Raw genomic sequence first — 27,757 nt, 5'->3', positions numbered from 1 at the left:
TTTTCTTACATGTAGAAAATCAAATATATTCAAAGATAAATTAATATAAACAGGATAAGTTGGGTTTTGTCATGAATTATATTGATGGACAAAACTTAGTACAATTATATGTGTAGTATATTACGTTTCCCAATTATATTCAAACACATGTATGCAACTTACTAGCATCTCGAGTCTTAAAGACTCGATTTTGGCCTTCAAAATCGAGTCTTTGGGACTCGATTTGTAGTTTGGATCAGCTTTGATGTGGCAGAGTTGCCACTTGGCATTCACATGGAAATCGAGTCTCTAAGACTCGATTTCTAACCCTTATTAATAACACTCAGACCAAACACCAGAGCATCAGAGGAAAAACCCAGAGAAAAAAAGAAAAGAAAACCAGAAACAGAAAGGGAGAGAAGATCGAGATCGGAGACCCAGGCTCGCGCGAGACCCAGGTGGCCTGGGGCGCGCCGACCAGCGTCGCGCGCGGCCAGGAGCTCGCGCCGGCCTGGGGCTCGCGCGCTGCCAGGGGCTCGCGCGACCCTGGGTCGCGCGCGGCCTAGGGCTCGTGCCGGCCTGGGGCTCGCGCGCTGCTAGGGGCTCGCGCGACCCTGGGTCGCGCGCGGCCTAGGGCTCGTGCCGGCCTGGGGCTCGCGTACTGCCAGGGGCTCGCGCGACCCTAGGTCGCGCGCGGCCTGGGGCTCGCGCGACCCTAGGTCGCTCGCGGCCTGGGGCTCGCGTGCGGCCTGAGGCTCACGCAAGCCCCTGGTCGCACGCGACGCTGGCCGGCGCGAGCCCCAGGCTGCGCTGGTGAGGTTTAGCGATAAGGTTCTCTGTTTCTCTCCCTCTGATCTGATCTGAGTAGCTGTGTGTTTCTCTTTCTCTCCCTCTGATTTGCGTAGTGAAATTTCTTAAATTTGTTTGGGGTATTTTGGCATGTACAGACTTTGAATTTAAAAAAAAAAAAATTTGGGTTTGAAATCGAGTCTTAGATTTCCAGGTGGACACCCACGTGGAAAAACTGCCACATCAGAAGTGGTCCAAGCATACAAATCGAGCATCAAAGACTCGATTTATAGTCCCAAAATCGAGACTTTAAGACTCGAGATGCTAGTAAGTTAAAATGTTTGTAAATGGAACCTACTAACTATATACTTACGATTTTAGGGCCAGTTGGCCATTTTGGCCCCTTGCAACATACTCCATTGGATAGCCACTTGGCTGAAGCAAATGAAGTTGTCAAGCCATGCTTTGAAACAACCATGGTAGTGACCTCGTGGACCATATGGACCAGCAGGAACCAGCTGCTCTCTCCATTGGATAGCCACTTGGCTGAAGCAAGTGAAGTCATTAAGCGAAGTCAACCCATGCTTTGAAACAATCATGGTAGTGACCCCATAGACCATATGGACCTGCAAGAACCAGATGCTCCTTGAAGGTAAAGTCACTCGTCTTACAGAAGCTTTAATGTCTAATGTCTACTAAACATTTAATTAACATGAATAGCAGAGCTTGGAATCAAGAGGACTACTCACTACTCCACAACAAAGGAAGGGATAAGTTCTGCAGCGTATCCATAAAAAAAAACCAGATTCCTACAAACTAGGAAGTCTTTATTCTCGCAGCAGGACAGAGGAGAAGGGGAATGAAATGAGGCAGCATAGCATTCCAGTTGAAGAACAAAGAAGTCAGAAAAATCATGGAAGGCTGCCAAACCAGACGAGTCCACAGCAAAATCTAGGCCACACTCTTAAGCTAGCAATACAAAAAGGTATCTTCCAAGCAAAGGGACAAGGCTATCAAAGAGCAGTGATCCTAACAAAGCAAAAACCAGTCCAAACTCGCTTGGACAAGGATACAATGCTAAATGAAGTTTTGAAACAATGGAGGGAAGAAGGATACAAATTTGTAAGCTTTGTTGTAGAACCTTAGATCGTGGGACATTCAAATCTATCTCCCTGAAATATTTCTATTGAGGTATTAAAAAAATTTAACGATTAGGAATTAAAACCACAACCAAAAGTATTGCATGGGAATATGAAATTGTGACAAGCAATTTCTCTGGAACAGTTTTCCTCCAAACCATCTCGAAGGTGAACCTTATCCAGCTGTGTCCATTATTAAGCAAAACATATGACAATCATGAGACTAAAAGTGCAGTTTCTTTGGGAATCTGACTATGGCATCCCACAACAAACATAGAGTTTTGCATGATATCATCCTAATTTGGAAACAATATCAAATCTGACTTTACTAAGCTCTGCACCTTCACTTATACCACTTCATGGTCAGTGTGTCACCACCAACACCTCCCTACGGCCACTGTCAGCAGCACTCTCAAGAACAGTGGCCACCGCATACATTTATAGCACCATTTACCACAATGGTTCACTAAATTCCTGTTGCCACTGCCAGCTTGTAGTTTGCAATTGCTGCCCCCAACAACCCATCTACTGGCAGCCCTTCAAATTGTATACTATTACTTATTTTTAAGTATCAACAGTTATTGGCATGATTTTATTGTGACATAAGCGTATGGTGGATTTCATTGGCATTTTATTGCTGCAAAAATTTAAGCATCGTTTCACTCATTAGTTAACTTAAGTATTAACTCATGTCTCAGAAATACTTCTCTGGGCTAAAATTTCAAAATAATCAATACTCAAAACTTCAGCCATCCAAGATCAGAAGTCTCAAGTATCAACATCCAACGAGTATGGGAAATTAGTAGACCATGCCAGCATCTCAAGGAACATCGCAAATTGAAAAGACAAAATCCAGACAATTTTTTAACACAGCATGGTTATCAATCTCCGTGTCTTAAATGGGAAACAACCAAAAATGACAGCCTGTAGAGACAAACTCTTAAGTTCTACAAAGTCCTGAATTGGAGAAATCTTGAAACAAAAGTAACTTGATATCCTAATTCCTCAATCAAAGAGACTGAAGCCCATATCCTGCAAAAAGTAGAACAAAAGAAAAGAAGTCAGATTAAAATGGGATTAAATTATATACGCCTGCTTGCTTTTTTTTCTTTGGTAAGTACCCAAAAAAAAAAAAAAAAAGCCATTAGGGTAAAGGTAACATCTCTAAAGAAACAAAGTTCATGCTCCTATGTGAAATAGTCTAGTCTAAAGAGAGGACATGGATTTGTCACCCATTCCCACTGGTCCCCATAGAGTCTACTGGGATCCCATGGTGCAAAAGCAAGAAAGAAAAGGGCCAGACTGGTGTTGCCCCACTACCTAAAGTTACCACTTTGAATTTTGTCTCATTTGGCCACACAATCTAATTTCAATCATATTCTTGATGCTCTGATTTGACCAATTTTAGCCCTTGAATTTGAATTTAGCATGTTGTCTAATGTTAATACCTAAATGTGGCACCACAGCTACACATGGCTCCTAAAATTGATATCATGTATATGTAAGGATACACTTGAACAAAAAATGCTAAGCACAAAAATAAATATCATAATTGGAATATATGTAATCCCCTGGCCCTAGTCCCTAAAAGAAAATACTTGCAAAATAATTATATGAATTGAGAGGTTTGGAAAATTTATTTGGATGGAAGGGAAGAAGAAACCAAATCCGACAAGTAAATTTAGAAGGTTATGTTAATTAATCAAGGTTATTAAATTTTGTTGTAGAATGCTTACATCATCTGATTCCTCTTTCTCTTCCACCTTTTCCTCTTTCTTTGCCTCAGCTGCAGCAGGAGCAGCAGCTGCACCACCACCACCCCCTGTTGCGGCAACTGCAACAGCACCACCACCACCACCAGAAGGCACAGATGCCAATTTCTCTCTTCCAGATGCAATAAGCTCAGTTATATCTTTACCCTTGACTTCAGACAAGAGAAGCTCAATTTTATCATCATCAACTTCAGCTCCAACTGCAGATTAAGAAAAAAATATATCAATAATATACTAATCATTATTACCAGAAAACTTTAGTTTGGTTTTATTTCCAAAAATATATTAGTTAAAATGATGGCATGATAGCATCAACCAAGAATCCAGATGATTTCATATTTTAAAAAGGGAAAAGCAAACAAAAGCATGAACAATTCCACTTTCACAATTAGAATTGAATTTGCTACTTGAACCAAAGGAAACAAAAAGCATAACATTCAGATAATTATGAGAATTTTTATTCTGATATGAATTGCAGCAAGTCAATCTTAATGCATTAAACAACAGAAATTGTTGAAACAAAAATAACATATCCATCTTCTAATCAAATGTAGGGGCAGCGAGTCTCTCCTTTAATGTTCTTTCCATACAAAATACAACATATGCGCAAGTCTTCATTTGTCCACATATAGAGGAACTAATACAACCACCCCCCAAATTATTTAAATTCTTCCACTTGTTGCCCAAAACATTAGGCCACAAGCACCAGTCTGAAAGAGATTTCAGACAGACCCCTCTTAAGTAAAAAAAAATTATAAGATATACAATCAACTTAAGAACAAGCCTTATAGACTCAACCCACTTGCAATCACTCTTTACCATTTTTCTCATTATATTATGATGCTCACAAATGAACTGTAAATCATCTAACCCATCTCCCATATTAAAACATAATAACAACTGCCCCAAAAGCTAAATTGCAGCCAACATAGAAGGGAACCTATTCAAATCTAGCCAAAACCAAACACAAATCCCATGTCTGACGAAACATTTCTATAGGAAAAATAAAAAACTTATGAAGGCTATACATTGGTTGCAATACATGAAACTTGTCTGACCAATTTTTCATCCAACTTATAAGGAAGCAAATGATACAATCATTTAAAACCCATTTGAAAGAAAGACAAAACATTTAACCAAAAAACAAATACAAAAGTGAAGAATTTGAAATTTCAGAAATGTAACTGGGTGAAATCAGATTAACCCATTTGAAAGGAGGAAAGAATGGTACCGGATCCAAGAATGTCCTTCAAGTTCTCAGCTGAAGGGCTGGTGTTCCCTCCCAAAACAGCCAACAAATATGCTGCTATAACCTTCATTTTTTCTTCTTCTTTCTTCTTCTTCCTGCAAAAAGACCAATAACAAACCCATTTGGATTAGGCTTAAACTTTAAGCTTTAGATGCAGAGAAAGAGAGAGAGAGAGAACCTTTGAGGTGCTGTGAATCTGAAACAACGAGGAAACGCGCGTCACCAAGCTAGAGCTGCAGGGTTGTTAGGGTTTTACAGACTTTTATAGTGCTAGGGTTAATGGTTTTTCTTTTTTTAATTAATAATTTGATGTATGGGCTTTAAGCCCAGTGGGAATACTGAATAGAACTAAATGGGTATTGGGCTTCAAAGCCCAACAAGGTACAAAACGTCTATTCCATCATGGTTTTTTTTTTTTTTTTTTGGGATAGGATCTATTACATCATGTTATTGGGCTGCTAAACAAATTAACCAATAAAGGAATCGTTTTTAGAGTCACTTCCTTTACTTAATCACAACTGGCAATTTTTTTTTTTTTTTTTTTTTTTGAGAATAATCACAACTGGCAATTAATCATGTTTTTCATTCTAGGTTTATTATTATCATTTTAATACTACTTTAACGAGTTTTACTTTTAGGTAACACTAATTTTTTTTTTGGAGAGAATTTCAAGTTTCAACCGGCGTCTGCTCCTGATGATAGTTCTTTATCATCAGACCAAAATACCAATCAGTTTTTAGTGTAGGTAAGGATTGAATCTCAGATCTCTTATTCAACCATCAGAGATTTTACCAGTTGAACTAACTGGAACCCACTAGGTAACACTAAGTTTAAAATGGTGCGACTCTCAAAAAAAAAAAAAAAAGTGTGTGAGACTCTGATCAAGAACCCAAGCATAATTCTCTCCCAAAAAAAAAAAAAAAAAAAAAAAAAAAAAAAAACCTAGCTCCAAAGGCCTTTTTTATGTTGCATTATATTCTTGATTTTTTATTTTTTATTTTTTGTCATTTGATAGTGCAAGTTAAATAGGAGTGATATAGATAATTCTAAGTATATTTTAGTAACCATTAAATTTGATTATCCAAACATTTTAGTAGGGAGATCATGAAAAAAAAAATATAAGGCAGATCAAAATTTTAGTAACAAATAAATTTTATGAAGCTTTTTTTAAAAAAAAAATATTCCAAACAAAATGACTACAAACATATCAAAAGGAAAAACATTTTAGGTGGGTTTGTGGGAGATCCACACATATTGTAGGAGAGAGGTTTCATGAGAATCTCTCATAAGATAATTTTCCTCTTTTCTTATTTATTCATTACATATAACCTTACAAAATTTATTAGCAAAAAATAAATAAATAATTAACAAAAAATAGAAAAGTCTTTAAACATAACAGGATAACTGCAAATGTTGTTGTAAAACATTTGGAAGGCTTAATAAAAGATGTTGAATCATAATCTTCTTTGTCATACACTATCATATATATATATATATATATATATATGGATGAAATTTTTAGAAAACATTTTTATTATCCAGGCATTGTTTACTTATGAGATCCTTATATGTTGTGGTCATGACATTGAAAAAAAGATAAGTTTCAAATGTGACTTAAAAAAAAGTAACTAGAAATTTAACCAATAAAAATAGAAGATTAACCACACCCATAATGTAGAACCATTCAATTTGACTTATGTCCTACAAATTTTAATTTTAATTCTAATTATATTAATGTTTCAAAAATTAATCAATTAACAAATTTTGTGTTCGTTTTTTGGAGCTTTCCTCATGACACTTATGGTTGTATCAGTAGCTTGCAATGCGTAATATTATTGGACAAATGCGTAAACCTAAAATTGGGATGAAAGAAAAATTATGACACTAAACCAAAAAAAAAAAAAAAAAAAAGGCCTCATTGTACACAAGTAAGAATAGCTTGCAATGCGTAATATTATTGGACAAATGCGTAAACCTAAAATTGGGATGAAAGAAAAATTATGACACTAAACCAAAAAAAAAAAAAAAAAAAAAAAAGGCCTCATTGTACACAAGTAAGAATAGGCTCTTTTTGAATCACCAATATTTTTCCATTGAATTTGTATTTTCCTTTCATTATGGTCACGCATAGGAGTTTTCAAATAAAGTGGTTGGATAGTTTTAGTAGCATTAATTTTGACTAATTTCATAAATTCATGTTAAGTTATTTGTGATATTTGATGTGATATTTTGTTAAAAAAATACTAGACTCTGAGCACATGCTCACGGGCGTGCTCAGAAGCTCTTCTATTTTTTGGGTAAAATTTAATAATTTGCATTCATTATAATTTGGGATTATTATATTTTCTAATCACAAAAAAAAAAAAAAAAAAAAAAAAAATCTAGGGGTGTGATGAGTATTATGCATTTGTAGGTGAAATAATTTTTTCATCACACCCCTAGATCTTTTTGTGAATGGAAAATATAATAATCCCAAATTATAATGAATGGAAGTTATTGGCATGATTTCATTTTAATAGTGGCGTGTGTGACGGAGTAGAGGTTGGGTGCTTCCTTAAGGTGCTTTTGGGAAGTGCGTTTTACGCTTCCCACGTCTGCGTCTGGCTTATTCAAGAGTTTTTTTTTTTTTTTTAACCGGCGCCTATTGCATTGTTCATGGGACATGAACAGTGCATATAGGCATGTGAACAGTAATTTTAAAAGTGAATAGTAATCGGAAAATGATTTTTTTATTGTTTTCAATTTTCAGTTTTCAGTAAAATAAGCGATATCCAAACGCACACTTACTCTAAGAACACAATGAGATTTTGGGATTTTAGGACGTCTAAAGATATTTGTGAAATTAGAATTTTATTGTGGTTTAATTATTTATGAGAAGATGTATTGACTCTTAAATAAAGTGCTAACATGGAAACTTTTTATTAGATGATGTAAACTAAATCTTTTACATCTCATATTTATCAAATTCAGACTCTAATACTTATTAGTTTTCTCCAATATCTCAAAACATGTTTCTAATATCTCAAAGCCTCAACTTCATAGTCATAATAAAAATTTTCCATTTACCAACTTAATTATCTAATGACAAAATATTAATGTAATGACAAAGAAACAAAAATAGTATGATTTGTCATGGTGATTTCATTACCATGCATTTTTCATGTATAGTTAATGACCGATGACTGATTGATAATAACTTAGGTAATTACATAATTTTGGGAGCAGTGGTGGAGTCACTAGAGGAGAAATTATTAGATCCATCAGGAGGACTGTCGAAGTGGTCTTCCCAACCAATAAGATACTAATACTCATGCAAATGTGTTAGTCAGATTCCTAATCAACACATGAATTAAAAATAAAAAATCACTATATGATGTCACATTTGCATAAATAGTAGCATTTTATTGGTTAAAAAACCAGTGGATCACTTCGGCAATCCTTCCGGTAGACTTAATAATTTCTCCCACTAGAGACAGGAGTATGACCCCCCCCCCCCCCACCCAAGTTTTCAAAATTATCAATTTTATATTATAATATATATAATTATATTTAGATATAATCCATAAGAAAAATTCCCGCTTGGCCCCCATCAAAATATTTTAAATGTTTATATTGTTAAAAGTGTTAGCATATTTATAGATAATACCCCAAAAAAATTAAGATATAATCCTCCAATATATATGTTAAGTGATGATAAACACATGTTATAAATTTAGTATAAATGTATTTTGTGTGTATAAAATATAATAGTATCTCTCCAACCTTGGTTCCATTCCTATAATGAAATTTAATTTTTTATTTAGTTTTCAATTGTTTTGATCATGTGTTTTCATTTATAATTGATTTAATTGTAATCTCAGTCTAATGGTCTATTGAATATTGTTTCATGTCATATTCATGTAACTTATGAATCATTGAGTATTAGAAATGTGATTTGTAAATACACGCTTGCTTACTTTTTTAAGATTTTAATTTATCTGAAAACATAAGATATAAAAAGATTTATAAAAATTATTTTAAATATAAATGACGTCAATGACTTACAAAATTTATATAACTGAGCTTATTGCATCTGGAAGAGAGAAATTGGCATCTGTGCCTTCTGGTGGTGGCGGTGCTGTTGCAGTTGTCGTAACCGGGGGTGGTGTTGGTGCAGCTGCTGCTCCTGCTGCAGCTGAGGCAAAGAAAGAGGAAAAGGTGGAAGAGAAAGAGGAATCAGATGATGTAAGCATTCTACAACAAAATTTAATAACCTTGATTAATTAACATAACCTTCTAAATTTACTTGTCGGATTTGGTTTCTTCTTCCCCCCTTCCATCCAAATAAATTTTCCAAACCTCTCAATTCATATAATTATTTTGCAAGTATTTTCTTTTAGGGACTAGGGGATTACATATATTCCAATTATGATATTTATTTTTGTGCTTATCATTTTTTGTTCAAGTGTTTCCTTACATGTACATGTGTATCAATTTTAGGAGCCATGTGTAGCTGTGGTGCCACATTTAGGTATTAACATTAGACAACATGCTAAATTCAAATTCAAGGGCTAAAATTGGTCAAATCAGAGCATCAAGAATATGGTTGAAATTAGATTGTGTGGCCAAATGAGACAAAATTCAAAGTGGATGGGTGACAAATCCATGTCCTCTCTTTAGACTAGACTATTTCACATAAGGGCATGAACTTTGTTTCTTTAGAGATGTTACCTTTACCCTAATGGCCTTTTTTTTTTTGGGTACTTACCAAAAAAAAAAGCAAGCCGGCGTATATAATTAATCCCATTTTAATCTGACTTCTTTTCTTTTTTTACTTTTTGCAGGATATGGGCTTCAGTCTCTTTGATTGAGGAATTAGGATATCAAGTTACTTTTGTTTCAAGATTTCTCCAGTTCAGGACTTTGTAGAACTTAAGAGTTTGTCTCCACAGGCTGTCATTTTTGGGTGTTTCCCATTTAAGACACGGAGATTGATAACCATGCTAAAATCTTACGGATTAACTTGGTATTCTGTGTTAAAATTTTTTGTATGGATTTTGTCTTTTCAATTTGCGATGTTCTTGAGATGCTGGCATGGTCTGCTAATTTGCCATACTCGTTGGATGTTGATACTTGAGACTGCTGATCTTGGATGGCTGAAGTTTTGAGTACTGATTATTTTGATAATTTAGCCCAGAGAAGTATTTCTGAGACATGAATTAATACTTAACTAATGAGTGAAACAGTGCTTAAATTTTTGAGCAATAAAATGCCAATGAAATCCACCATACACTTATGTTACAATGAAACCATGCCAATAACTGCTGATACTTAAAAATAAGTAATAGTATACAATTTGAAGGGCTGCCAGTAGATGGGTTGTTGGGGGCAGCAATTGCAAACTACAAGCTGGCAGTTGCGACAGGAATTTAGTGTACCATTGTGGTAAATGGTGCTATAAAGGTATGCGGTGGCCACTGTTCTAGAAAGTGCTGCTGACAGTGGCTATAGGGAGGTGCTGGTGGTGACACACACTGACCATGAAGTGGTATAAGTGAAGGTGCAGAGCTTAGTGAGGTCAGATATGATATTGTTTCCAAATGAGGATGATACCGTGCAAAACTCTGTGTTTGTTGTGGGATGCCATAGTCAGATTCCCAAAGCTGCACTTTTAGTCTCATGATTGTCATATGTTTTGCTTAATAATGGACAGACCTGGATAAAGTTCACCTGCGAGATAGTTTGGAGGAAAACTGTTCCAGAGAAATTGCTTGTCACAATTTTATAATCCCATGCAATACTTTTGGTTGTGGTTTCAATTCCTAATCGTTATATTTTTTTAATACCTCAATAGAAATATTTCACGGAGATAGATTTGGATGTCCCACGATCTAAGGTTCTACAACAAAGCTTACAAATTTGTATCCTTCTTCCTTCCTTTGTTTCAAAACTTCATTTAGCATTGTATCCTTGTCCAAGCGAGTTTGGACTTGTTTTTGCTTTGTTAGGATCACTGCTCTTTGATAGCCTTGTCCCTTTGCTTGGAAGATACCTTTTTGTATTTCTAGCTTAAGAGTGTGGCCTAGATTTTGCTGTGGACTCGTCTGGTTTGGCAGTCTTCCATGATTTTTCTGACTTCTTTGTTCTTCAACTGGAATGCTATGCTGCCTCATTTCATTCCCCTTCTCCTCTGTCCTGCTGCAAGGATAAAGACTTCCTAGTTTGTAGGAATCTGGTTTTTTTTTTTTTTTTTTTAATGGATACGCTGCAGAACTTATCCCTTCCTTTGTTGTAGAGTAGTGAGTAGTTCTCTTGATTACAAGCTCTGCTATTCATGTTAATTAAATGTTCAGTAGACATTAGACATTAGAGCTTCTGTAAGATGAGTGACTTTACCTTCAAAGAGCATCTGGTTCTTGCAGGTCCATATGGTCTATGAGGTCACTACCATGATTGTTTCAAAGCATGGGTTGACTTCACTTAATGATTTCACTTGCTTCAGCCAAGTGGCTATCCAATGGAGAGAGCAGCTGGTTCTTGCTGGTCCATATGGTCCACGAGGTCACTACCATGGTTGTTTCAAAGCATAGGTTGACAACTTCATTTGCTTCAGCCAAGTGGCTATCCAATGGAGTATGTTGCAAAGTTGCAAAGCTTCTGTTTTGACACTCAGGTCTGACCCCACCCATAGAGCTTTTGCAAAAGGGCAGTTTAGACAGAGGAGATCAAACTCAAAGTGACTCTCTGTGCCTGTTTGTTTCAACATTTTCAACCCAAAAAGTCTGTTTAAAAAAAAAAAACAAATATCCAAAGCCCATTTGGTGAGTTATAAAATGCACCTTTTTAATAAAAAGTTACGTTTTGGGCCAAGGCTGAGAACGCGCAAACCATAAAGGAGCTTTGAGGTCCATTTTAGAAAACATCCATGTGCATTGATCAACTATCCGTTGGACTTTTCGAGAAATTACCAAATTATCCTTCAATAAATCATACTCATGTCCTCAGTTCTCATGCATGTTCCTCATTCATCTCATCTCTTCTCTCTGCTCTACCCTCTCCGTGCTACTACAAACACAGCACAGGGGCGATGCTACATTATTCTCAGGGGGTTCACAAAAAAAAAAAATTATATATATATTTTAGTTTAATACTATAATTTAAAAAAAAAATATTTTTGCATACCCTGACTTAAATTTTGCGCACCTTTATTATAAGTATTTTCAACTCTAAGAATAAAGAGCAAGTGTTTGTAAATTGTAAGTGTCACTATTTTTTATAAATTTATATTATATGTACGAGTATGTCTAATATTGATTGTGTGCACTACTTTTTGTTATAATGTTATTTGTGTGAATTATGATGTGTATGGATGTTTGTGTGTACAATATAAATATAATATAAATTTATATAATTTAATAATTAGGAAATAGAGATGGTTTGTTACATGTGTGTCTATTGTTATCATGTTATAATAACTCTTTGTTATAAAGTTAGTAAAATTTAAGAAAAAAAAATCTTAAAATTAGAGATTGTCCAAGCATTTGATTAGTTAAGTAGACATTAGTGTATAATTTTATGTATGAATGAGTGTGGTTGTGTGCGTCAATAATTAATACAAAATCAATGAGTTTAGTTTAAAATATTTTTATAAAAACAATACCAAATAGATAATAAAAACTATATAAAAATAAAATGTTAGATAAACTTAACAAAATAAAATGATTGTAGGCTCATACCTACTCACATTAGCAATAGATACTCATAATTCAAAATTTGAATACTTGTAGAAGGAAATTGTAAAACTTCATGTACTAATTTTTTTTTTTGTTGGTAACTCGATATATTCTAATTTTTTTTTTAATTAAAATAATTTAATGAACCCCCTAAACAAAATTCCTGAAGCCGCCATTAACACAGCACCACCCAACTATTACTAGTCTACCACCACAATCAACAAAACCCATTTCAACATTTGATAATCCAAACACAAAATCAACAAAACCAAACCAAAAATAACTCAAAATCAACACAAAACAACTTACAATCAACTTAAAACCCATTGGAAAACTCATCCCAAACCCAACTCAAAATCAAACCCAAAATCCACAGAAAATCAACTCAAAATTAAACCATCAACTAAAAACCCATAACCCAAACCCAAAATCAAAATCAAATACAAACCCAATGGTGGTAGAAACTTAAGAGATCTGAGAATTAAGGAGAGAGATGAGGGATTTCCTTATGTTTCAATCATCTTCTTCATCATCATCATCATCTTCTCTCTTCCTTGTAGCTTTCGAACTGTTAAAAAGAAAAAGAAAAAAGAGAGCTCTGCGGCAACTGGAACGTTCTGGAAGAAGTGGTTGGGAAAAAGGGGAAATAAGGAAAAAGAAAAGAAAAAGAAAAGTGGGAACGTTCTGGAGGTGGTAGGGAAAAAGGGGGGAAAAAAAGGGGAATGTTTTGGAGGAAGTGGTAAGGGAAAAAGGGGAAAAAGGAAAAAAGAAAAAAAAAAAAAGTGGAATGTTCTGGAGGAAGTGGTAGGGAAAAAAGGGGAAAGAAAGGAAAAAAAAAAAAAAAGAGAGAGAAGGGTATGTGTGTGGAGGAGAAAAAAAAAGGGAAAAAAAAGAAAAAAGAAGAAGGAAATATGGATGAAAAAAAAATAAAGAAATAAGGGAAAATAAAATAAAGAATGAGAAATTAAAATTGAGAAATGCTATAACAATATTTTCACAATAAATCTTAAGGCCTCGTTTGAGAGGAGGGAATGGAATGGAATGGAAAGGAATAAAAAGAATAATTTTAGAATATTCTTCCATTCCCCTTGTTTGGGAGTTTTAATGGAGGGAATGGAAAGTCCATTTCCTTGTTTGGGAGTTTAAGTAGAAGGGAATGGAATGAGTAGGAGGGAACACTCATTCCTCTCTATTCCCTTAAAACCTCAAATTTTCATTCCCCCCGAAATTGGGAGGAATAGAAGGGAATGGAATTAGGTTTAATGATTTTTTTACTAAAACTCCCAAAATACCCCTGAATATTCAATTATTTATTTTAAAATAAGGGTCTAATAGTAATATTGTTATAAAATGAATCCATTCCATTCCCTCCATGTTGCTCCCAAACAAAATTACTTATATTCCATTCCTTTCCATTCCTTCATTTTAAAACATCCAATCAAGGTTACTTAATTCCATTCCATTCCATTCTTTTCCATTCCTTTCTCTTGCTTAAATACATTCCATTCCATTCCGTTCCTTTCCATTCCCTTATGATCATTTTATTCCATTCCATTCCCTTCCCTTATGAACTCCCAAACGGAGCCTAAGGCTCCGCTTGGGAGGAGAGAATGGAATGGAATGGAAAGGAATGAAAAGAATCATTTTAGAATATTCTTCCCTTCCCTTGTTTGGGAGTTTTAATGGAAGGAATGGAAAGATCATTCCCTTGTTTGGGAGTTTAAGTAAGAGGGAATGGAATGCGTAGGAGGAAACACTCATTCCTCTCTATTCCCTTAAAACCTCAAATTTTCATTCCCCCCGAAATTGGGAGGAATGGGAGGAAATGAAATTAGATTTAATGATTTTTTTACTAAAACTCCCAAAATACCCCTGTATATTCAATTCTTTATTTTAAAATAGGGGTCTAATAGTAATATTGTCATAAAATGATTCCATTCTATTCCTTCCATGTTACTTCCAAACAAGATTACTTACATTTCATTCATTTTCATTCTTTTCTATTCCTTTATTCTAAAACATCCAATCAAGGTTACTTAAATACATTCCATTCCATTCCATTCTTTTACATTCCTTTCCCTTACTTAAATACATTCCATTCCATTCCATTCTTTTCCATTCTCTTATGATCATTCTATTCCCTTCCCTTATGAACTCCCAAGCGGAGCCTAAGTGATAGGTCAGTATTAGTTAATATTGGTGAAAAAAAATAATTTTTTAAAAAACTTTGAAAGTTCTTTTTAAAATAATTTTTTAGAAAGTTTTATTAAAAAAAAAAATTAGAAAGTATTTTCACAATACTTTACATATACATTGTCATTTTTGATAATTTATCACTCAAACCGCTACTTTTATAAATGCTAGCCAAGCACTCAGCTTTTTCAAAAAGTAATTTTTAACAGATTTTACTAAACACTCAGTTTTTTGAAAAAACACTTTTTCATTATACACTTTTTGAAAACTCCACTTTTTGGAAAAGGCTCAGTTTCAATAGCTGAACCAAACTCACCCAGAACATCTATGATATGCAATATGTGTTTCAAAGGTTGTTCTTAACTGCTTCTAAATCATCAATGTGATTCACTCTCTCTACTCGTTATAGCAATTTCAAGAAGCACACCCAAAATTTCAAACGGCTTTATCAATGAATAGTTGAACACACATAACTAGACCAGATTTAATTTTCATTGATAAAGATAATATTGTATGTGTTATTGGTAAGTTGCATATATGTGTTTGAATATAATTGAGAAATGTAATATCCTACACATATAAAATTGTACTAAGTTTTGTCCTATGAAGCGCGGGTGCGTTTCGGGACTCAAGTGCGGGTGTGGGTGCGGGTGCGGGACTCGGCAATTTTTGAAAAAGTAGGGTGTGGGTGCGGCGGGACTCGGCGATTAAAAAATTATTAAAAATAATTTTATTTATATTTTCTATATATTTTTACTATTAAAATATTCTTAAAAAACACATTAATATACTTGATTCACAAAACAAAGAAAGAATAAGGCAAGAAACGCATCTGAGGCCGAAATTTCGGCCTCTCCGGCAATTTTCACGGCCGATTTTGGCCTGTTTCTACCGATTCCGGCATGTTTCGGCCGTATCGGTCGCCGGCCGATATTTACCGATACGGCCGATACGGACCGAGTCGGCCCGATTTGGGTCGCGTCGGTGCCGATTTCAGCCGCGTCGGCCCGCGTCGGCCCGATTCGGGGCTGACACGTGGCGGGACGCGGCACGGACGCGCGGTCTGCGGCGTCCCTCCCGCGTTGCCGCGTCCCGCCGCGTCGGACGCGGGTGCGCTGGGCTGGATGCCGCGTCCGTGCATCCCAGGTTTTGTCCATCAATATTTTTTTTGTCCATCAATATAATTCATGACAAAACCCTACTTATCCTGTTTATATAAACTTATCTTTGAATATATTTGATTTTCTACCTATAAGAAGAAAAAAAATTTTGACTTTAAGAATTGCCATCTTCTCACCATGTTATTTTATTTTTTATTTTTTAATGAATGAGATATTTATTATTATTTAAAAACCCAACACAGGACAGGACTATACCAAGCATTACAGCAATGTATCAAAAACCTAAGAATTCAGTAGCTAAAAAAATAATCACAACCCTCATAAATTCATTACTATGAAGTAGATAGCATAAACAAAAATTGAGAGAGAGCACACAAACTCGAAAAATAACATATACCAACATCTTTGTACTCCACAAAGCACAGGAAAAAAAATTACAACAGAAAAAATAAAAAATAAAATCTGAATGGTGCGCAGGTGAATATTTATCCATCCTATGGTTTTTCACCATAGTTGAAAAACCACATTTAAAGAATAAGTGATCCCTATTGTCCACTTAATTCCTACAAAAAAATTCAAAGAACATCACCTTTATACCCCATTAAAACATAGCACTTAAAAGTAGGTATAGGATGGATAAATATTCACTTGCGCACCATTTTACTTTAGCTTTAACAAGTAGTTGAACTTCATCTGCTCTTGCCAAACCTGCAATTTTGGGGAGTTATATAACACAAAGAATGTATTTTTCATGTTCAAGTTAAAGAACAGTTCCTAATTTTCACTATTTGCCCTATCTTGATTTAGACTAAATGCGTATTTAGATTAATTTTTTGTTGAAAAACTTATTTGCTAGATATAATTATTCCTACAAACAGCATCAAGCGTCATCTCATAAATCCTTTACTAAAAAGCACAATGGTTTAAATTTGGTTTATTATGATGTGTGCAATTCGATTAACGTTGAGACCCTTAGGTGATAATAGTCTAATAGACATTTTGTTATTTTTGTTGATGATGCTTCATATAAGGTGTGAATGTATTTCGTGAAAACAAAAAACGAAATATTTCAACACTCCATGATGGAAAGAGAAATAAAGGGTTTTCATAATGAAAATGAAGATGAATAATTGAATATGGATCTATGGACTTTGAAATTTATTGTTTAGAATGTAGAAATAAATTTCCTTGGTCAAAACAAATAGCATCAAAGGAATCATAAAGCTGAACCTTGGTTTCATCTCTTATAAAATTTATGGATTACTTCAAAAATACCACAAGATTCCTTAATAACACGTAAGATTTTATCAATAGCTCTCAGATTGTGTGATTTTAAGAAAATACCCCCAAAATAACACCCAATTCAGGCAACGCTTGAGTTGTACCATCTTTTATCAACAAATTACTCATCCAATGTGTCATGACTCATGAGTAAGATATGAGTGTAACAACTTTGACAACAATATTTGTCGACTATAATCGTTACAAGACAGCGATGGACAGCGATGGAGATTAGTTTAGGCAATGGTGATTAAGAATTGTGTCCAACAATATGACCACAACATTTAAGTGTAGTAAATGCACGTCTATTCTCTATACAACACAATATTTAATTTTTAAAGGGAAATGCTAAAGAGAAAATTTATATTAAAAAAAAAAAAAAAAAAAAAAGAAAGAAAGAAAGAAAAAACTTTGTACTATGTTACACGTTCAAGGGTAAAAGTTCACACACTTTTTTTTTAAAAAAAAATTTTAAAATTATCTAATGTATCAAAAGAAGTGATTGTTATTAATAGAATAATTAGGTTTTTTTTTTTTAATAAATATGAACATTAAATTCTAAGAATTAGTCCACTTTTATCGATGATGTAATACATATGGTTCACATTCTGCCATGTCAATATTTAAAAAAAAAAAAATTGAATCTTTTCATTAGAATTAGAAAACAATTAATTCTTAAAATATTAAAAAAATAGAAAACATTTGGTGGTAATTTAAATCAGTCGAGAATTTTTTTATTTTGTATGGCTATATGGTTGAGATTTGTTATATCTAGGGGTGTTTGAGGTGCGGTGCGGTGCGGTTTTTGGCCATTTTTAGCACCGCACTTTGCGGTGCGGTTTAACTAAAATCATAACTGCACCGCATCTTATTTTTGCAGTCACATGTGCGGTGTGGTGCAGTTTAGAGTTTAACGAAAACCATAATCGCACCGCACTTCATTTTTGTTGTCATATGTGCGGTGCTATGTATAAGATGTGGTTTGAACAGTATGAAGTTAGTATATTTTTCAAATTTTGGGCTTTTCCTACCCAGTCCAAAACTAATTTTTTTCCCTTTGTTTTTGGCCAAATTTTAAACTATTGAGCTAGTTTTTCTTTATTTTGAGTTGGCTTTCCTAGTCAACACTTGATAGGATTATCAAACAATATATATATATATATATATATATATATTGAAAACTAAGGTTATTAAACTATTAATAATATATTTAATATTATAAATAAATAAAATATATTAATATATAAAAAGGGTGCAGTGCGGTGCGGTTATACCATTTTGCGAGCGGTTTTGGTGCGGTTTGTGTGGTTTATGCGGTTTGGTGAACACCCCTAGTTATATCTATTGTTAACCACATTTGCAAATTTAAAATTCAGTAACTAAACGTAATATATATATATATATATATATAATTTTTTATAAATAAAAAAAGTAAAGAATTCTTACAAAGGAGTTGCAATCAAAATGAATAGCGTAATTACTACGCAATTTTGACGTGATGGTCACTTCACAAGTATATGTTCTTGTCAGAGTGGGAGCAATAATTGGGGTTCAAGCCTCTGCCACTGCTCTATGCGTTCACTACCAACCTAACTGGGTTTGAAAGTTCCTTACCGACCAATAACATTAACACACAAACACGGATAACTCCATTTTTTATTTTATGAAACTGATACACATGTGGATGTTAAGAATTGAGAAAAATTAGAAATTTTGTAATATGTAGGTAAAAAAAAAAAAAAAAAATTAGTTGTCTAATTTTATGTTTGGACTCCCAAAAATAAATTTCTAACTCTACCACTGTTCTATGTGTTCACTGTCAATCTAGACAAAGTTGAAAGTTCTTTACCGACCAACAACAGTTCGCACGTGGATGTTAAGAATTGAGAAAGGTTAAAGTTTGTGTAATATGTGAGGTAGAAACAAATTGTGGTGTGGTGGAAGGACCTGGGTTTGCGGGATTTCTAGATTCAAAAGTAAATGAGATGAGAGGAGTAAAGTGGTTATTAATGGTAATAATGGAATTTAGTGTTTGGACGAAGCTATTGTGAATTGTTGTGCTTTATGGGCATGTTGATGTAGATCCTTTAATGTTGTTTTTGGCCATGAATAGACGGTTTTAATGGGATTTAATCATGAGGTGTTATTGGCATATAGATCTCTTGAATGGGGATCCTTTGATAGAAATTTTAATAGTGGCGTGTGTGAAGGATTGGAGGTTGGGTGCTTCTTTACTCTAAGAAGATAATGCGACTTTGGGACTTTAGATTATTTATGAGAAGATGTATATGAGATTTTGGGATTTTAGATTATTTATTAGAAGATGTATTGACTTTTAAGTAAAGTGCTAACATGGAAACTTTTTATTGGATGATGTAAATTATAGGGCTTGTTTGTTAGTATTGTTTAAACAACAGTTTTCGTTCTTTAAACAACACATCACGTATTTCCATAACACTTTTTCACTCACACATATTTTCACAACACTTAAATAACGTTATTAGAACAACGTTATCAAACAAACCCTATATCTTTTAGATCTCATATTTATCAAATTCAGAGTCTAATAGTTTTCTCCAATATCTCAAAACATGTTTCTAATATCTCAAAGCCTCAACTTCATAGTCATAATAAAATTTTCCCATTTACCAACTTAATTATGTAATGAAAAAATAATAATGTAATAACAAAAATAGTGTGATTTGTCATGGTGATTTCATTACCATGCATTTTTCATGTGTAGTTAATGACCGATGACAGATTGACAATAACTTAGGTAATTACATAATTTTTGGAGTATTGGTGGAGCCACTAGAAGAGAAATTATTAGATCTATCAGGAGGACTGCTAAAGTGGTCTTCCCAACCAATGAAATACTAACACTCATGCAAATGTGTTAGTCAGATTCCTAATCAACACACGAATTAAAAATAAAAAATATTATGTGATGTCACATTTGCATAAATAACAGCATTTTATTGGTTAAAAAGACTAGGAGGACCACTTCAGCAATCCTTCCAGTGGACTTAATAATTTCTCTCACTAGAGACCGAAGTCCCCCCCCTCCTCCCCCCAAGTTTTAAAAATTATCAATTTTATATTATAATATATATATATATATATATAATTATATTTAGATATAATCCATAAGAAAAATTCCGCTTGGCCCCATCAAAATATTTTAAATGTTTATATTCTTAGAAGTGTTAACATATTTATAGATAATAACCCCAAAAAAATTAAGATATAATCCTCCAATATATATGTTAAGTGATGATAAACGCATGTTATAAATTTAGTATAAATGTATTTTGTGTGTATAAAATATAATAATATCTCTCCAACCTTGGTTCCATTCCTATTATGAAATTTAGTTTTTCATTTAGTTTTCAATTGTTTTGATTATGTGTTTTCATTTATAATTGATTTAATCATAACCTCAGTCTAATAGTCTATTGACTATTGTTTCATATCATATTCATGGAACTTATAAATCATTGAGTATTAGAAATGTGATTTGTAAATACATGCTTGCTTACTTTTATAAGATTTTAATATATTTGAAAACATAAGATTTTAAATATAAATGACGTCAATGACTTACAAAATTTTGTTATGCGTATAGTTTTGTAATGATTATTCTTTTTAGATATATAATAATTTTTAATATATAATGTATAAAATTATATCTAAAAGAATAAGGTTAACTGTGATGCCTCAAAGACAATTTTCTAGCTCCACCACGGTTTGGGAGTGTAGTTGATAACATGCTATTTTCTCATCATAACGTGGAACTGATAGTCGACTTTTGTAATCAAGAATGACAATTTATATTTTGTAAAAGGTTTTGTGAATAAAAGTAAAGAAAACAAAGGTAATTGTATCATTGTATGATACCATTTAAACTATATAAACTATAGAGTCATAAATATTGTCTCCATAAATTTTAAATTAGAGACATAAACCTATTAAAATATTAATTTAATATTTTCCTATTGTTTTCATATGACAAGAATATGAATTTTTAATTTAATTATAATAGGAATTGGACAGGCTATAACAATACAACTAACCTCATAGTTTAGAGATTTTAACTTAGAATTGATCTCATAGATTAGCTAGGGTGGAAAGTATATTTCCCCCAAACAGGAATATATGAGAAATCGATTAAGTTTACACCATGTTGGTGTAGTTTAATAGGAATCTATGAGAATAAATTATTTTATTTATTTATTTATTTTTCATAAAGTAGTTTGTAATGGCTACAAGCCTACAACATCTATTATTGTGTTCGTTGATTTTCACATATATATTTCTATACATATGTGTATATAAAAATATACAAACATACATTTCAATAATTGTAAAATTATACAAGATCAAGACTAATAGTTTATATATCAAATGGACAATGCATGTAAAATTGGAGTTTTTCTCTACATGAACAGAAGATTGTGTTGTATAGAGAATGGACGCGTGTATCATGTACCCTAAACAAGGAAATTTGTGTATTATATTTGATAACTTAATTTATCTGGGCAACTAACTTGGCAGGCCCACAGGTCCAAAAATATGTTCAAAAAATATACCAAATAAAAAGTAAGTATATAAAACGAAGAGAAACAGGTGGGTCTTACTCTCAAATATGGTATCCAAGGCATGCTTTCCTTGAAAAGCTTTGAATTGAGAATCATGTGAATCAATAGTTTGTGTATGAAACTTTGCAACTTTGTCATTGAAGTCCCATCCTTGCTAGTAATACTCTACCGAATTGTCTGCACCCTTATCAGCTCGGACAGTGTCCCGGTAATTGACCGGACGTGGAATGTAGGGTGGCTTTGTACATCTTAGTAATGCCCAATTAACCCCATCAAAAAATTGATGGTGCTTAATTGCTGTTGCACCCATTGTGGACCCCATTCGTCTTGTGGGATCCTTGATCAAAAGTTGGGTCATCAAGTCCTTAGCTGGGCTTGGAACAGTTGGTTCCTTGGGGAATTCTAAGGCTCGAGCCACAATATTTGCTAGGGTTACCTCATGGTCAAGACCCTTAAAGGGTGTCACACCATAGAACATTTCAAATATGAAAACACCTAGTGTCCACCAATCCACTGCATTGCCATGGCCTTCTCCTGATACAATCTCCGGTGCCAAGTACTCGTGGGTCCCAACAAACGACATCGATCGGACGTCGATTGGCTCCGCCACAATCTCAAGGGTTCCACGATGGCTGGATCGCTTCCTTCTCTTTCGTTTCGGGTGAAAGCACGAGACAGCTGGTACCATACAGTTGGGTAGAATGCATGATGAGTTGGCAAATTGAGGCGGGTCATTATGGTATTCATTAGATGGACTTGTGGTGATTGGTGGATTTTGATCCGACACAACTTGAGCTGATGATGTTGAATTATCTCCTTTTAGTGATAGATCAAAATCTGTTAGCATTATGTGACCGTCGGATCTTACAAGTACATTTTCAGGCTTGAGATCCCGGTAGACAATCCCCATCATGTGTAGATATTCTAGAGCAACCACAACTTCTGAGGCATAGAACCTGTAACACCCAATAGAAACTCTCGCATCAAAACCTCATTCCAATACACAACATTAGTGCGTGAATTACACTCTCCAAAAAAAAAAAAAAAGATAAAAGTACAATATATAGTCCACCTCATAATTGAGCTATGCTTACAAAGTAACGCGTGGTCCACAAGATATGAATAGTTTGACCAAAAAAAGATGGGATAGTGGTACACGCGAGACAAAATCGCGTGGAATTTTTCCTAATTAGAGAGCAATAGAAGAAGCAGAATAACTAGAATCTTGCACGAGGGGGTCCACCGGATTACTGTGTCACTACTGTCATTAAGTTGAATTATCAATTAGGGACAAAGGACAATGAGAAAATCTTTGCTACTGTATCTAAACAAGTTTAATAAACTTTATTCAGGGAAAACCACTAATGCTCACAGATTTTTTTTTTTTTATAATTTTTTTTTTTTTTTGAGAAGGACTAATGCTCACAGTTAAATGTATAAATAGTATCTTCTAAAAAAAAATAAAAAATAAAAAGAAAGAAAAAAGTGTATACAATACATACAACTTAAGTTAGTTCAATACAATGAATTAAAGTCACAAGTTTCTTAATTTGTAAAATTATAACTTGTGTGTATTATATATATATATATATATATATACTAGAATATGTGTAATAATCATTACTTCTTATAAAAATCTTTTGTTTGTTTGATCTGGAAATTACAGAACACTCTAATCAATAATGATAAATTTGGAAGTGTCAAAAAAATTGAATAATGTCACTCAAGCTGATCATTAGGAATTTCCAAGAAAGTGGGAGGCTTGAAAGAAGAAACATAAATTAGTTGGTGAAGATTGCCAATTATTTTAACCAAAAAAAAAGAAGATTGCCAATTATGTTGTCTGAATTTCTAGACTTCTCGATCCTAAAGAAACTGCTTGCTAATCCACTCACTTAAAAAGAGGTGATTGATGATAGTGGATTAAGATTCTTTAAAATTCTTAAAATAATTCTCATTTTGAAGGTTTTGAATTTCGACAATAAATTGTAACCTATTTATTTAAAAAATGATGATAGTCAATCATTTTTGTAAATTCGATAGCAAAAAATTAATTGAATTACTCTAAAAAGCTTAGAAAATCCAAACCCACATTCCAATCCACAATAAAATGTTTCTGGAGCCCCAAAACTTGGCGTAAACCAAGCCATATATTTTGAAGCATAAAATTCAATACGTGAAAGTGCCATCAAATTATGATATAGTGCACGATAGACCCACAAGAGATCGTAATCAAACACTGTCCAAGACGACATAGATTAAACTCATGGAGCCCATAAGCAATGAATAGTTGTAAAAAGTGGTGGTGACCCCCACTTATATATAAAGTTGCATCATTCACCATAATGCAGTGCCACAATCCCACCCTACATGCATAATATATGACACTTTTAATCTTTCCAACTTCAATTTTAGAGTTACAACTCACTAGACATAACAGTTCTTAATTATTTGAATTCAATAGTTAAAATTAGAAGAGAGAATTTGAACCTTGAACGTTTTTATTAAAAATACTAAAATGTATAATTAAGCTATAAGACTAATTATTTTAAATAATATGAATATTAAGTAACTTTACGCACCGTACAGCAGGCTCACCGAAGCGTTTGTCCGGTTGGTTTTGACGGAGCACGTGGAGGTCACCACCAGGACAGAACTCAGTCAAAAGGCAAGACCACCTAGGAGTGTCCAACGTAGCATAGAGTGTTGGCAAAAAAGGGTGGTCCAATATTTCCAATATGTCTCTCTCAATCTTTGCCCTACCATCTTTATTCCTTCCCACCAACTCTTTCTTGTCCATCACCTTTGCAGCAAACATACATTTAGTTCTGTCACCGGACTCACCACCACCGCCGCCGCCGCCGCCGCCACTACCACCCTTGAGCTCCACGAGGTACACGCTCCCTATGTCGCCGCTGCCAAGGCGGCGGACGAAGCGGAGGTCTTCAAGGCAGAGGGTGGCGTTTTTGGATTTGACTTGTCTGATTGCGTCCCAACATGGGTCGTGGGAGGGCGCGTGGGGCTTGGAGGAGGATGAAGCGATGCTGGTGGTGGTGGTGGTGGTGGTTGTGGTTGTGGTTGTCCATGTGGTTGTTTCGGAACCTGAGCTTGTGCTACGCTTTGTTTCTATAGCAGTGGTGGCTGTGGAGTTGATGCTGAGGTTGTCGAAATCGTCTGCGAGGTCGTCGACGCTTGGTTGCATGATGGTGTTGGTGTTGGTGGTGGTGGTGGTGAAGAAGAGAGGTGAGAGCCACCTTGTAAGGAGAGCAAATGGTTAATGGGGGAAAACTGAAAAGAGAGAATGAGAGGGAGCGGTTTTTGAAGGGTGGGAATTGGAAAGGAGGGAATGGACCACATGGCTGGATTTTGTGCCATTAGGGCCCAATAGCATGATTTTTAATTGGATTTTTCCATATAAAGTTTTTTTTTTTTTTTTTTTTGAAATGATAATAATTAATTGTAAAATTGGCTAACTTTTATATATTCACAATATTTTCATAATAAATTATATATGATAAGTTATTATTAATTTTAATTTAAATTTACAATTTACATTATTTTTTTTTCTTACTTGTAACAACTAATAACTTATATTAAAAAAAAAAAAAAAAACTAATAGCAACATACAATTTAGAATCCGTTGTGAAAATGTTGTAAAAATATTATAAACATATTATTTTTCTTATATGTTTATATATTTATTTTAAGTTATAAGTTACAACAGCTAGTAATATAAGTACAAATATGTGTCATAATTTTTAGATTTTAAATTTCACCATTTATCTTTATATCCTTAATTTATCTTTCTATCCTAATTTTATAGAATTTTCAAGTTTCAATTTACCTTTTTATCCTTATTTTGTATTATTGGAACTCATTTTGAATTAAATAATAGAATTTTTTTTTGGAAGTATAAAAAGTAGACAATAAATAATTCTATTCCAATATTTATTTATATTAAATCACTATCATATGATTCATACCATCAAGTAACAGAAAAAGAATAAGGGAAAAGTCACTATCATATCATCTTCGTTTTGGAAATTGTTGACTTTATTTCTCTTACTCTATTATATGGCATGGCATGAGGATATCATCCAGCCAAGATTAAAAGGATTATTTTAGCAATTTCGAAAACATTTGGCTAAAACAACCCTGCCGTTTAGAACAATAGGTTTTAATAAAAGTATATGATTCAGTCCTTAACAAGAAAGAACTGCATGAAAAATTTGCATAGCCAGGGGATTTAACTAGCAAATAAGAGCAGGAAACTCATAATTTTAAGCATTGGCTTGTAAGGAAAAGGTTATACTTGTATCTTTTATCATGATGTTCAAACGAACACGCCTTTTGATTAGGCTCCAAGCGTTATATATAGTCCTGAATCTTTCATCATTGTTGTTTATTAATTGTGAGCATTATTTATCATGTCCTATCAATTTTTCATTTTGAAAATAGATCTTTTTTCTGGAGCGGTTCAAAATTTAATTGATTGTTCAATAAAATCTAAATAAAAGCACATTGTAGAAACATGTCAAGGGAAAAAAAATACAGTTGTTTGGTTAAGTCCTTAATTTTATTTTATTTTATAATGCCTAATTACACTTAAAAAAAAATAAAAAATAAATAAAAATAAATAAATAAACGAAAACATTGATAGTAGTAATTGTCACGTAATGGTAGTAATGGTTGGAGAAGAGGGAGGTGACGGTGGTGGAAATTAATATGAAGGAATTGAGGGAGATAATGAAAGCAACATGGGAAATAAGGTGGAAGGGGGTGGTGCAGGGGGCAGCTCGAGACTAGGAGGGTGTAAGTGTTAGCCATTTTATGCTATGTTGATGTAATATTTCATTGACCTTAGAAATATTCATGTTAATTAGCAATTTTGGGTTGCACTACACATCAAAAGCATGGAAAACACTATTCTTCAATTCGTGAAAAGAGACAGTTACACCCTATAGATTGTTGTTTATTTTATTACCATAATATGCATATAAGTTCGCCAAGAATCTTGTAGCTCAATTAATTGACACATCTTGATATCTTCAAGACATGTAGGGTTAAATTTCCCCACCCCTAATTATCATATATATATATATATATATATATATAAAAGTAGTTGAAAATTTTCCAAGATTCTTATAGTTCAACTAGCAATTAGTGGTGTTTCCAACGAAGACGTCTACAATCCAAATCTCTCATTTCCTATTGTTGTAACTATTGAATTATTGATGAAAAAAATAGTTGTGAAATTATTAGGTCCATCGAGTATACTCTTTCCTGTCATATTATGGATAAATTCTACTCATGGATCCTACATGTGAGGCCATCCTCATGAGAGGGAGAAGATCATGGTTTTAAATACAAGATTGAATTGGCTAGTTCAAGGAGAATCGGACCCTTAACCAGTTCAATAAAACCATAAAAACCCCAGGTTCAACTGGTAAAAATCAAGAACTAGACCTTTTTTTGGTTATTTGATTATTTTGATTTTAAAAACCCTAGAGAAGATACTCTACCTAAATCTCTCTCTCTCTCTCTCTCCAAGTGAGTTGGTAGGCTCCATCTTTTTGGGGAATTATGTAGTCTTTTAACATTAAATCCATGTCGTGCATAGATAAAATTGAAACTACTAATTTAAGAAGTTATATAAATCTATAATTTATTAAATTGGATGAATTGCAAATTTCATTTCTTTATCTTTACATAAAATTCAATTCAAACTTGTAGCTTTAATTTTATTCAATTAAGTACTTTAACTTTTAACTCTTTTCAAAAACGTCATTCCATTCATTTCTAATAGTGAGATTGCCATCAAGTATCCCTAAACGACGTAGTTTTGTAAGAATTTTTAAAATTAAAATTTTTGAAAATAAAAAGAGACAAAATTTTATTTTAAAAAAATAATTATTGATTTTTTG

At 33.6% G+C, this 27,757-nt stretch overlaps 2 protein-coding genes and 1 long non-coding RNA gene across 3 annotated transcripts; 1 reads left to right on the top strand and 2 right to left on the bottom strand.

Moving 5' to 3' along the window:
- The first annotated feature begins 1,169 nt into the window (after window positions 1-1,169).
- On the top strand, window positions 1,170-2,494 carry LOC126722861 (uncharacterized). Its single transcript, XR_007654048.1, has 2 exons — window positions 1,170-1,420; window positions 1,492-2,494. It is a non-coding gene; the product is annotated as an uncharacterized LOC126722861 (long non-coding RNA).
- Window positions 2,495-2,727: 233 nt separating this feature from the next.
- LOC126722860 (60S acidic ribosomal protein P2-1-like) lies at window positions 2,728-5,267 on the bottom strand. Its single transcript, XM_050426006.1, has 4 exons — window positions 5,107-5,267; window positions 4,911-5,023; window positions 3,644-3,879; window positions 2,728-2,939 (listed from the first exon to the last, which is right to left on the bottom strand). Exons 2-4 carry the CDS (start codon window positions 4,996-4,998, stop codon window positions 2,913-2,915), a joined length of 351 nt encoding a protein of 116 aa, XP_050281963.1. The 5' UTR covers window positions 4,999-5,023; window positions 5,107-5,267; the 3' UTR covers window positions 2,728-2,912.
- Window positions 5,268-21,721: 16,454 nt separating this feature from the next.
- On the bottom strand, window positions 21,722-25,180 carry LOC126722859 (serine/threonine-protein kinase D6PKL1-like). Its single transcript, XM_050426005.1, has 2 exons — window positions 24,416-25,180; window positions 21,722-22,789 (listed from the first exon to the last, which is right to left on the bottom strand). The coding sequence occupies exons 1-2, from the start codon at window positions 25,033-25,035 to the stop codon at window positions 21,988-21,990; spliced, it is 1,422 nt and encodes a 473-aa protein (XP_050281962.1). The 5' UTR covers window positions 25,036-25,180; the 3' UTR covers window positions 21,722-21,987.
- Window positions 25,181-27,757: the final 2,577 nt, after the last annotated feature.

The sequence above is a fragment of the Quercus robur genome, chromosome 4, assembly GCF_932294415.1.
Source record: "Quercus robur chromosome 4, dhQueRobu3.1, whole genome shotgun sequence".
Lineage (NCBI taxonomy): Eukaryota > Viridiplantae > Streptophyta > Magnoliopsida > Fagales > Fagaceae > Quercus > Quercus robur.
This window is presented reverse-complemented; position numbering and strand designations above follow the sequence as displayed.